Source organism: Salmo salar, unplaced genomic scaffold (genome assembly GCF_965601325.2).
Source record: "Salmo salar unplaced genomic scaffold, fSalSal1 ptg000378l, whole genome shotgun sequence".
NCBI lineage: Eukaryota > Metazoa > Chordata > Actinopteri > Salmoniformes > Salmonidae > Salmo > Salmo salar.
Genome location: NW_027675366.1, coordinates 140,048 through 152,665, shown reverse-complemented (window position 1 = coordinate 152,665; position 12,618 = coordinate 140,048). Strand labels below are relative to the sequence as shown.

Here is a 12,618-nt window from a genome sequence, read left to right as displayed (position 1 = left end):
GTTTGCGGGGGGTATGCTAGTTCTGAACGTCACATGCTAATGTAAAAAGCTGGTTTTTGATATAAATATGAACTTGATTGAACAAAACATGCATGTATTGTATAACATAATGTCCTAGGGTTGTCATCTGATGAAGATCATCAAAGGTGAGTGCTGCATTTAGCTGTCTTCTGGGTTTTGGTGACATTATATGCTGGCTTGAAAAATGGGTGTCTGATTATTTCTGGCTTGGTACTCTGCTGACATAATCTAATGTTTTGCTTTCGTTGTAAAGCCTTTTTGAAATCGGACAGTGTGGTTAGATTAACGAGAGTCTTATCTTTAAATGGCTGTAAAATAGTCATATGTTTGAGAAATTGAAGTAATAGGATTTTGAAGATTTTGAAAATCGCGCCACAGGCTGGCAGTGGATGTTACGTAGGTGGGACGAATTCGTCCCGCCGGTCCCATAGAGGTTAAAGTAATGATGGACTGACCTTCATGTCTTAAAGTAATGATGGACTGACCTTCATGTCTTAAAGTAATGATGGACTGTCGTTTCTCTTTGCTTATTTGAGCTGTTCTTGCCATAATATAGACTTGGTATTTTACCAAAAAGGGCTATCTTCTGTATACCACCCCTACCTTGTCACAACACAACTGATTGGCTCAAACGCATTAAGGAAAGAAATTCCACAAATGAACTTTTAACAAGGCACACCTTTTTTATTTGAAATGCAGTCCAGGTGACTACTGTTAGGTTCTAATTTTTCAGAGTAAGTAACTCACGGACACTAGAGAAGCTTAACCAAGTTGAATTCTCCCCAAAGGGTCGTTACAGCTGTAATTCAGACACAGACATGGCTTCCCCCGTGGTGGTATTCAGACCCCACTTTGGGTGGAGTCTCCTCCTCATCTCTAAACATTGCGTCATTCTCGCTAAGCAGGGAACTAAGTCATATGAACCTTCAGCGGTTTCTTCCCTTGTCAGTACTGTCACGGTTGGTTTCCCTGCACTCAGTCCCTCCCAAGCTTCATTATGGCATCCCTCATGTCTCCTTTGTAACTAATGTTCCTATACTCTGAGTATAACAATGTTCAACGTTTACCCCAGGATCCAAGAGTGTGCAAAGCTGTCATCAAGGCAAAGGGCGGCTACTTTGAAGAATCTCAAATATAAAATATATTTTGATTTGTTTAACATTTCTTAATTTTGATGTCTTCATTATCATTCTACAAAGTAGAAAACAAAGGGAAAAACCCTGGAATGAGTAGGTTTGTCCAAACTTTTGACTGGTACTGTGTATCTGTTTTATTTCCTATCTTTTATTCATTCATACAGGTTCTCAGAAATTGAGTTTTTTTTCTGCTGTATGTTATATGTTGAAAATGAGATGTTATATTGTCTTTTTTCAGGATCACAGAGGCCTTTATCAAGGCGAACCCCCACATCCAGATTCAAGGTTCAGGGGGAAAGATGTTCACCATCTCCGCAGCAATAGACGACATGGAGGCCTACACTAAACTCACTGGTCCGTTCAACCCCATAGAAATATAAAGTGTACAATGGCTCTGGTCTGTTCTACTTACCCAGACAACCAGAGCTTTGAGAGTTTTATGCGTCAAGGCTGTCCAAACAGGCTGGGTTTGCCATACCTGTTTTTTTTGTGTGGTACATTCCTGTCCATACAATTACTGCTGGGTTTGGTTTGCATGATTACCTCTCATCTTCCCACGCTCCTTATCACCTTGTCTCTCCCTCTCACCTGTCTCTCTCCCTTTCTCCTCCCTTCCCCTGTAGACAATATGTTTGAGCAGATTCTGTACTCGTCGTCCTCTAAGCTGGCTGAGGCCAGAGAGATCCTTCAAAACATCACCTGCAGACGCCTCTACAAGTGTGTGGGACAGACCCAGACTGAGGTGCGCGTGGAGGTTTCACAGGTGTGTGTGTGCGTGTGCGTGTGTGCGTGTGTTTGGAGAGAGGATATCCTTCCAGGGCTTACTAGCAGAGCTTTCTACGAGATTCATATTATGTGCCTCTCATCCTCGTCTTCTCTTCCCCCAGAAAAAGCTCCTGGAGTGGGCAGGCTGTGTGGCGAGGTCCAGGCCTCGGAATGACCTTAAACATGTTACTCTGCAGCCAGAGGACTTTGTTGTCCATGTGAGTGTCCAGTCTTTTCACCTCAATCAGGGAACTGATTGAATACATTTTACCATAGCCCCCCCCGCCTTCTCTATAGGTAACCCTTTGTTACCAGTTGCTCTGTTGAAAATAGGTATCTCTTTGCATGTCCATCTCTCCCCCCTATCTTTCTCTCCATCAGATCATCAACATGGACTGGGGTATGAAGGAGAAGAACCCCATCAACAACATGCGTTTCTACTGTAAGAACGACCCAACCAAAGCTTACCAGATCAGCAAGGACCAGGTCACTACTTCAATGCACTTACGTATACCTATTTTAGAATTATCCAATCATTTTTGGAGCTTGGAAACATGATATAAGGCAATTGTTGTTCCTGTAGGTGTCCAAGCTGCTGCCAGAAAGGTTTGCTGAGCAGCTTATCAGGGTCTACTGTAAGAAGACTGATGAGAGGACCATGGAGGCAGCTAAGAAGAACTTTGCCCAGTGGTGTATGGATATGAACTTCTCCAAACCTCAGGTCAGGAGGCCTCGCTCTTTCCTTTATATATCATTTTATCTCAAGCTTTTAGCGTTTTTACATTGTGTGGGGAAGATGACAGTGCAAGGCCAAGCCAGCTAGCTATCACTATCTTACCTGCACCACACAGAGTATTTTTCCTATGTTTAAAATTGACACTGGTATCCCTGTGTGTTTGTGTTCACATTTGTTTAGGATGGAGATGTGATTACACCAGAGGTCACCTAGGACCAGGGGTTGGTGACCACCACCTCAAGAAAATGAGTCAGGCTTTCAGAAGAAGTCTCTTTACTCAGGGTTCTGTTCACTCTGATTCAGTTTTCCAGGGATTAGATCATGTAGTCTTTCTTTTATTTACTTTTGATGTTTTATTTCAAGCGTACATTTTAGGTTTGGTTATCTTAACGTTATGCTATTTCATGGTAAGAGAAGTGTAGGAGTATGTGAGTATACATACCTGTTCTCCCAGGCTATGCATGTTGACGTGCCACTATCACACATGGCTCTTTCAGATAGCCAAGCAACGACTTTTACATATTTATCCATCCTGGTGGAAGTTACTCTTTGGACAATCATGCTTTACCTTGTAATACTCCCAAAGCTGAATGGGAACTTATCCTTGGTGTTATATTGATCAACATGCAAACAAACAGGTAACCGTTGTTTGTGTTTCAGGGCATTGTCTTTCTTTTATGCATGGTTTCTACGCTGTTTTAGTTGTTATATACCCAGCTACCATAGTTAGCCTGGTCATGCATATCTACAGTATCTAGACTAAAGTAGGAGTTGGCTAAGCACATACAGATCAAAGATCAGGGTACAATGTAGCTTAATTATCTTCCGAAAAGACACCACTTTAACTGACAAACAATGTTAAGTTATCATATTATCTTTGTTTTCATCCATGTACCCTACTGAGGCAAGCAGCTATCTGTCTAGTGTTTGGTATCATTTGGGAGTCTCGTTATCTTCATTTAAACAACATGAACACAATGTTTACCCTAAAGTCTGCCTCGATGAGCCCACAGCTGTTGATCAGACAGACATGTTTGTTGATTTAAGTTATGCACTTTGTTTTAAATAAATAATATAATTTTGAATGAAAGACTAATGAGGTGGAGAGTCTCACTTTTTGAAGGGTTTTGTAATACAGAATGTAACCGGCCACATCTGCGAAATACAACCCTCTTCTCTGCCTGGCTATCTGAGTTCTGTTTCCTTAGAACTTTGTGTAGAAGACAGCTCTAGCATCCTGAATCCTCAATTTAACCATTATAGGGGTGAACAGAAAACAAATCTCGGTTAACCCAGAACAAAAATCTTGCGTTATTTGATCAGCTGCGTGATTTAGTTCTGGGTCCATACCTATTAGAAATTGGGAGTTCCGGTTTGCGAAGTCTCCACCTCACAAAAGGAAACTCTCAGCCGTAAACCAGATGTAACCTGGATATAGACGTTCCATAAATCGGCATGCGAAAGTGAGTAGATTACCTTGAAAACAATGGTCAGGCATCTTGGACGCAGTTTCCAGTTATTATTCCTCAGTGGAATTACTGCTGCTCCTTATACCAGAGACGGAAGAGGAAGCTGAGACATCCGACTCAATGTTTTCTGATCGGGGCGGGGCCACTCTGGTCTGCTTATTGCCCCTGACCCGCAGAGGTATCCCTGTGTGCTAACACTTACACAGACCGAGACCTTGGGGGGGGTCTATGGTAAACGGCTTGAGTCGTTCATCTTAGGTTATACTATGCATTCCATCCCGTTGTGAGAGGGTCAGTGCTGTCTGGGTTCCTTGGGACATTCCTACCCTAAACCTTAACCCCTAACCTTAACCCTTACCTTAACAATGCTGCTCGCTCAATAGGCCTATTTGGAAGTTGATAACTTGGTAGCCTACAGACAGAATAATCTTCTCTTTTCAGCAGGATCCATTTGCTTTCCAACCTGCAATTGTATTTGAAATATTGCGAAAGCCCTGTTGTAGCTGCATCACTGACAGATTTGCCACATGTTCCCAACTTGTAGGCATGCCTTGTGATTGGGCTACACACAATCCACAGCTATTTTTTTAAATAAGCTATTGATCCTCTCTGGCTAAATTACAGGCCTACTCCTGGTGTAGTAATCTGAATGATTTCATTTCTTTCTGAACAGACAGAAGTAATCTATCACTTAGGCAAATGTATTTTAATGTATCGGGTGCTGCACCAACTCAAGCACCCTTCCTGCGGGGCTATGATTCTATAAGGAAATAAATGATTAAGTGCAACTGCTGGAGAGATAAGAGTTGCAGGCTCGTTTCTATCAGAGCAGAGAGAGAGAGGGAGATTATAGAAACTGAATCTCCTAGTTCTCCCACCACAGCAATGGCCACTCCTTGGTCTATATAAAGTTGTGGCCAAAACTTTTGAGAATGACATAAATATAAATTTTCATAAAGTCTGCTGCCTCAGTTTGTATGATGGCAATTTGCATGTACTCTAGAATGTTATGAAGAGTGATCAGATGAATTGCAATTAATTGCAAAGTCCCTCTTTGCCATGCAAATGAACTGAATTCCCCCCCCAAAATTCCACTGCATTTCAGCCCTGCCACAAAAGGACCAGCTGACATCATGTCAGTGATGCTCTCGTTAACACAGGTGTGAGTGTTGACGAGGACAAGGCTGGAGATCACTCTCTCATGCTGATTGAGTTTGAATAACAGACTGGAAGCTTCAAAAGGAGGCTGGTGCTTGGAATCATTGTTCTTCCTTTGTCAACTAGGGTTAACTGCAAGGAAACACGTGCCGTCATCATTGCTTTGCACAAAAAGGGCTTCACAGGCAAGGATATTGTTGCCAGTAAGATTGCACCTAAATCAACCATTTATCGGATCATCAAGAACTTCAAGGAGAGCGGTTCAATTGTTGTGAAGAAGGCGAAGGGCAGCAAAGAACCACTTCTCTCATGGAAAAACATCAGGGACAGACTGATATTCTGCAAAAGGTACAGGGATTGGACTGCTGAGAACTGAGGTAAAGTCATTTTCTCTGATGAATCTCCTTTCCGATTGTTTGGGGCATCCGGAAAAAAGCTTGTCTGGAGAAGACAAGGTGAGCGCTACCATCAGTCCTGTGTCATGCCAACAGTAAAGCATCCTGAGACCATTCATGTGTGGGGTTGTTTCTCAGCCAAGGGAGTGGGCTCACTCACAATTTTTCCTAAGAACACAGCCATGAATAAAGAATGATACCAACACATCCTCCGAGAGCAACTTCTCCCAACCATCCAGGAACAGTTTGGTGACGAACAATGCCTTTTCCAGCATGATGGAGCACCTTGCCATAAGGCATAAGTGATAACTAAGTGTCTCGGAGAACAAAACATCGATATTTTGGGTCCATGGCACGGAAACTCCCCAGACCTTAATCCCATTGAGAACTTGTGGTCAATGCTCAAGAGGCAAATCCTGGCAAATGGTTTCCGGAACGAATCAGTCCAAAACTGAGAGGTGCTGGATCCTGTGCTGGCAGGATCCTGTGCTGGCAGGATCCTGTGCTGGCTGGATCCTGTGCTGCTGGATCCTGTGCTGCTGGATCCTGTGCTGCTGGATCCTGTGCTGACAAGATCCTGTGCTGACAAGATCCTGTGCTGACAAGATCCTGTGCTGACAAGATCCTGTGCTGACAAGATCCTGTGCTGCTGGATCCTGTGCTGCTGGATCCTGTGCTGGCAGGATCCAGCAAAAATGAAGCACTGCTATCGGCTGCCTAGGCTAGTTCACCCCATGGTGAAACTAGCACTCCTATAGATCTGAAATAATTGGATGGTGAAACTTGCACTCCTGTAGATCTGAAATAATTGGATGGTGAAACTTGCACTCCTATAGATCTAAAATAATTGGATGGTGAAACTTGCCAGTCAATCAGAAATGCAAGTTGAAGCAATTTGGGAATTTTTGAAAGTGAGGACAATCCTTGTCCTGCAATGGAAAGAATGTATACTTGAAAAAATTGATTTAGAAAGAAATAGGCATTTTGAATTAAACGTAGAGTGGAGCTTAGGGGTCCATCTTACCTTCAAAAAATATTCAGCAGTCATAATGTTCCACTGTCAGGAGAGTCATGACAGTCCCCATCTGGTGGGTTCAACCTTGGAAGGATTCTGCAAGTTGCAACCCACCATAAAAATGACCACGGGATGTCCTGGTTGTGTATCATCATTGCGGTCCCCCTCTGGTGGTTTGCCCTAGCCTCCTCTCGGTACCGCTCCAGCCTGTCCCGCATCTGGAGAACGTACTGGACAATCCCCTGTCCTGAGGTAGCTACTGGGGAACCTTCCCAGCACTTCTTCAGCAGGTCCAGTGGTCCCTGCACTGGCCATCCATAGAGGAGTTCGAATGGTGAGAAACCTGTCGATGCCTGAGGCACCTCCCTGTAAGCAAAAAGCAGAAAGGGTAACCACTTATCCCAGTCTTTACCAGTGTCAGCCACAAACTTCCTCAGCATATTCTTGAGCGTTTGATTGAATCTCTCTACAAGCCCATCCGTTTGGGGATGGTAGGGAGTGGTCCTCAAGCCTTTAATGCCCAGCTCTCGGTGGAGTTGAACCATCAGTCGTGAAGTGAAGTTTGTGCCTTGGTCCGTCAGGATTTCATCTGGGATTCCTACACGAGAAAAGAGCTGAACAAGAGCACTGATTATTTTTGGAGTGGTTATGGAACGGAGTGGGAAGGCTTCTGGGAACCGGGTGGCATAGTCACAGATCACCAATATATACTGGTAACCTGCACTACTCTTCTCCAAGGGTCCAAACAATGTCCATTGCAATTCTCTTGAATGGGGTAGAGATAACTGGCAGTGAACATAGAGGAGCCCGGTCAGACCTACGGACAGCACTGGTTTTCTGTCACGTGGGGCATGTTTTGCAGTATGTTTGTACATCAGTATACATGGAGGGCCAAAAGAAACGGGAGCCTAGCCTAAGATAGGTCTTATGTTGCCCTAGATGGCCTGCCCATGGAACTGTATGTGCAAGGTTGAGAACAAGTGGTCTACATGTAGATGGCACCACTAACTTCCTGCTATCTGCTTCTGACCCAAGGTAGAGTATGTGGTTGTCTACTGTGTATATTCCCCCACATGAAGATTGGCTGTCCCCAGCTAAGGCCTTATCAAATAAACCTTTCAAGGTTGCATCAGACTTCTGCAGTGTAGCAAAATTTTGTGGAACTTCCCATTGCACTTCTAACCCAGACACATCAGCAACAGGTACAGGGGTTCCCACATACTTCTCAAGACGCCGCTGGCGGCGTGACTTTCTGGGCCCTTTGGTTCCCCCCTCACACAGACTATCACACAAGTCAGGCAGAGGTTGTAAACCAGCTTTGGCCTGTGCACGAGTGACAACTGAACATGACACCTGAACATCAGACTGGCAAACTGACTGCTCATATAGCTGACCCCCCACACTTCCCAACAGATCAGAGAGTACAGGCACATCCCTCCCCAAAATCATCTCAAAAGGTAGCTTCTCCATTACCCCAACTTTGAGGAGGTATTTCTGACCCTGAATCTCCACTGTGAGTTCAGCTGTGGGCTGCTGTGACTGGTCACCATGGACACATTGGATCAGTGTCTGGTGACCGTAATCAATGTCATTAACCTCTTGGGGCTAGGTGGGACGCTAGCGTGCCACCCGTGGTGCACTCCATCAACAGCAGGTGCATTTCAAGAGCGGCAAATTTGAATCCAAATAAATGTCAAAATTCAAATTTTTCAAAAATACAACTATGTTACACCATTTGAAAGATAAACATCTCCTTAATCTAACCACGTTTTATGATTTCAAAAAGGTTTTACGGCGAAAGCATAAATTTAGAGTATGTTAGGACAGTACATTTTCAAGAGTTGTGTGTAATGTTTTGTCAAGTCAAAGACAGGGTCACCAAAACCATAAAACCAGCTAAAATGATGCACTAACCTTTTACAATCTCCATCAGATGACACTCCTAGGACATTATGTTAGACAATGCATGCATTTTTAGTTCTATCAAGTTCATATTTATATCCAAAAACAGCGTTTTACTATGGCATTGATGTTGAGGAAGGTACATTACATTTTCTGATCAACGACAGGGAACTGCCGGTGTCAATCATTGCAGTAAGACTTTTACCATTCACTTTTACAGGTACCAAGACTGACCCTTCCCCAGTCTGTCTATTCTGAACACCATCCCCCTCTCTGGGCACATAACAGTAACCTGAGAGCTTGGATTTACGTAGCGGACACATTGAAGCCTTGTGCCCCTGCTGTCGGCAGTAAAAACAGGTCAGACCCCTCCCATCAGAGCGAACTGCATAATCCCTTACCTCCCTCCTCCCAGACACATAACCCCCAGAGTTACCTCCACCATCTCGGGTATCTCTGATGTCCCTTGTGTCTCGGAGACTCCTTGGAGCGGGTGCTGCAGGTCGTGGTGGGCCCCCTTTACGTGCATTATGGTACTGCAGCGCAAGCTTGGCCGCCATAAGCCCGTCCTTGGGCTCGTGCTCTCGAACCCAGGTTCGAATGTCGTGTGGTAGAACTTGTAGAAGTTGCTCGAGGATGATGACCTCACCGATCTCGTCCTGTGTCTTCTCCTCTGGTTGAACCCATCATCGGTAGAGACCCTTGAGGCGGTGGTACGTCTCTGTCGGTGACTCACCCGATGGCGTCGATGCAGCTCTAAAGCGTTGACGGTAGGTCTCCGAGGAGATGTCGAACTTCACCAGCAGCGCTTCCTTCAAGCCCTTGTAGACGTTGGACAGCCCCTCATCCATTGCTGTGTAAGCCTCTAAGGCCTTGCCCGTGAGCAATGGGACAAGCCTGCAGGCCCACTCTACCTCCGGCCACTGCCACGTCTTGGCCATTCGCTCAAACCTCAGCAAGTAGTTTTCAATGTCCTCCCCCTGCTGGTATGAGGGCATCTTTGGCTCCTTCCTCAGGAATGCTGGAAGATGAACGTTAACACTGCTGGACTGGTCTCCTGGTGCTGGGGCTGGCCTCATTACTGCTTGGGGATCCTGCTGTGGAGTTGAAGTCCCTGCTGCGTCGAGCCTTTGTCGTCCTGGTGTTGGCAGACCCAATCTTGGGCTCTCACTGACGAGTTCCGCTTGGTGAGGAGCTGTGAGGATAGATTGGCGTAGGCCCCGAAACTCCTGCTTGAGGTCTTCGTCCCTCTTCTCAACCGGTAGTTCAAACAGTTCTGGTTGTGTTTGGCCCCTTGGTCGGGCTCCTAGTTTCTCATAATTAACCTCTTCACCAGAAGATTCCATGGTATTCCACCCAGTTTCAACTTCAATTACCTTTTATGACAGTTGATGCTGCTGCTGTGAACGCAATCCTGTACGCATTCCTTTACCTCTCTTGTTGGAATTCACTGATTTGCGGTGCGCCATCCCACTGCTGCCACCATATGTCACGTAGAGTAGGCCAGAAGGCTAAACTGGAAAACCTAACCTCTATAAAAAATAAAAAGATGGCGGAGCCGCAAAAGTTCTTCTGTGCAAAGGTGTTTATTTACATAGTGATTCCGGAACAAAACAACAGTACTGCCATCAAACATATACCTTATGGGACAGCTTAAAAACAAAGCTGCCCCACCCACAGCTCAATCCAAAATGCCTCCCCATGAACTGAAAGAGAGGCTCCTTTTGTAGGGGTAGCCCCTCCCCTCAGAACAATTAACACTAATTAATTAAGCAATTACCTATTCAACATACAGTTTCCATTTATCTAAACATACCAAAATATATACATTGCAACACGTTTATGAAACAACATCACAATATAACATTTACAAAATTACATCACTACTGACAGTGTCTTCCAATATGCCCGTTTACATTAATGAGCCATTCCGGACAGGCACTACAAAGTAAGCCCAATTCCCTTAGCTCGGGTCCTTATCCAGCATACCTGGAAGCTACAGAGATGGAGAGAGAGAGGAACAGAACAAACAACCGCGCTCATCCATAACATCGATAAGTATACTAAATATTGCTTATATTAAATATGAACACCTGTCTTTATTTCTTTATACCCTAACTGGTTACTGAAGTAAGTGTGAAATGTATGTACTAAGATAGAGACGTTAACCTCTATGGGCTAGGTGGGACGTATCAGGTCAAACACTATTTTTACAGAAGTTTACTAAGGGTTGGTAACAGGCTGATTGGTCGGCTATTTTAGCCAGTAAAGGGGGCTTTACTATTCTTAGGAAGCGGAAGGACTTTAACTTCCCTCCAGGCCTAAGGGCACACACTTTCTAGTAGGCTTAAATTGAAGATGTGGCAACATCATCCGCTGTTATCCACAGTAATCTTCCATCCAAGTTGTCAGACCTCAGTGGCTTGTCATTGTTGATAGACAACAATAATTTGTTCACCTCTTCCACACTCACTTTAAGGAATTCAAAAGTATAATTCTTGTCTTTCATAATTTGTCACATATACTTGGATGTGTAGTGTCAGCGTTTGTTGCTGGCATGTCACCCCTAAGTTTGTTCATCTTGCCAATGAAAAATAAATGAAAGTAGTTGTCAATATCAGTGGGTTTTGTGATAAATTAGTCATCTGATTCAATGAATGATGGAGCCGAGTAGGCATTGTTATCCTAAAGGGACATAGTCATGGTAGCCAAAATAATGGCCTGCCCAGCATGTTTGTTGCTTAATTAACTCAGAAACCACACCTGTGTGGAAGCACCTGCTTTAACCTCTCTAGGGTAGGTGGCACCAAATCGTCCCACCTACGCAACAGCCAGTCTAATCCCGTGGCGCGATATTCAAATACCTTAAAAATGCTATTACTTCAATTTCTCAAACATATAACTATTTTACACCATTTTAAAGACAGGACTCTCCTTTATCTAACCACACTGTCCGATTTCAAAAAGGCTTTACAACGAAAGAAAAACATTAGATTATGTTTGCAGAGTACCCAGCCAGAAATAATCAGACACCCATTTTTCAAGCTAGCATATAATGTCACATAAACCCAAACCACAGCTAAATGCAGCACTAACCTTTGATGATCTTCATCAGATGACAACCCTAGGACATTATGTTATACAATACATGCATGTTTTGTTCAATCAAGTTCATATTTATATCAAAAAACAGCTTTTTTACATTAGCATGTGACGTTCAGAACTAGCATACCCCCCGCAAACTTCCGGGGAATTTACTAACAATTTACTAAATTACTCACAATAAACGTTCACAAAAAGCATAACAATTATTTTAAGAATTATAGATACAGAACTCCTCTATGCACTCGATATGTCCGATTTTAAAATAGCTTTTTGGTGAAAGCACATTTTGCAATATTCTAAGTACATAGCCCAGCCATCACGGGCTAGCTATTTAGACACCCAGCAAGTTTAGCCTTCACCAAAATCAGATTTACTATAACAAAAATGTTATTACCTTTCCTGTTCTTCGTCAGAATGCACTCCCAGGACTTCTACTTCAATGACAAATGTTGGTTTGGTCCCAAATAATCCATCGTTATATCCAAACAGCGGCGTTTTGTTCGTGCGTTCAAGACACTATCCGAAATGGTAAATCAGGGTTACGAGCATGGCGCATTTCGTGACAAAAAAATTCTAAATATTCCATTACCGTACTTCGAAGCATGTCAACCGCTGTTTAAAATCAATTTTTATGCAATTTATCTCGTAAAAAAGCGATAATATTCCGACCGGGAATCTGCGTTTCGGTAAACAGAGGAAAAAAAAGAAAGATGGGGGCGACCAGTGCACGCCCCTAAGCCCACTGTCCCCTGATCGGCCACTTGACAAAGGCGATAATGTGTTTCAGCCTGGGGCTGGAATGACGACATTCAGCTTTTTCCCGGGCTCTGAGAGCCTATGGGAGCCGTGGGAAGTGTCACGTTACCGCAGAGATCCTTTGTTTTGGAAAGAGATGTCAAAGAAAGCCAATAAATGG

At 43.9% G+C, this 12,618-nt stretch overlaps 1 protein-coding gene across 2 annotated transcripts; it reads left to right on the top strand.

The window, feature by feature from the left end:
• The first annotated feature begins 1,324 nt into the window (after window positions 1-1,324).
• On the top strand, window positions 1,325-3,754 carry LOC123741587 (deoxynucleoside triphosphate triphosphohydrolase SAMHD1). Of its 2 annotated transcripts, XM_082971676.1 has the most exons (6): window positions 1,325-1,511; window positions 1,781-1,920; window positions 2,045-2,140; window positions 2,304-2,408; window positions 2,506-2,643; window positions 2,839-3,754. In XM_082971676.1, exons 1-6 carry the CDS (start codon window positions 1,457-1,459, stop codon window positions 2,869-2,871), a joined length of 567 nt encoding a protein of 188 aa, XP_082827802.1. In that variant the 5' UTR covers window positions 1,325-1,456; the 3' UTR covers window positions 2,872-3,754. The 2 variants fall into 2 exon arrangements, with proteins under 2 accessions (XP_082827802.1, XP_082827801.1); XM_082971675.1 differs by lacking the exon at window positions 1,325-1,511 and having other exon boundaries at window positions 1,531-1,920.
• Window positions 3,755-12,618: the final 8,864 nt, after the last annotated feature.

What these genes read in the sequence shown, in the direction of transcription:
- LOC123741587 (XM_082971675.1), top strand. Translation starts at nt 1,546, where the DNA reads ATGGCTCTGGTCTGTTCTACTTACCCAGACAACCAGAGCTTTGAGAGT. An exon ending in ACCAGATCAGCAAGGACCAG is followed by an intron (nt 2,409 to 2,505) that starts GTCACTACTTCA and finishes TTGTTCCTGTAG; the next exon opens with GTGTCCAAGCTGCTGCCAGA. An exon ending in TGAACTTCTCCAAACCTCAG is followed by an intron (nt 2,644 to 2,838) that starts GTCAGGAGGCCT and finishes ACATTTGTTTAG; the next exon opens with GATGGAGATGTGATTACACC.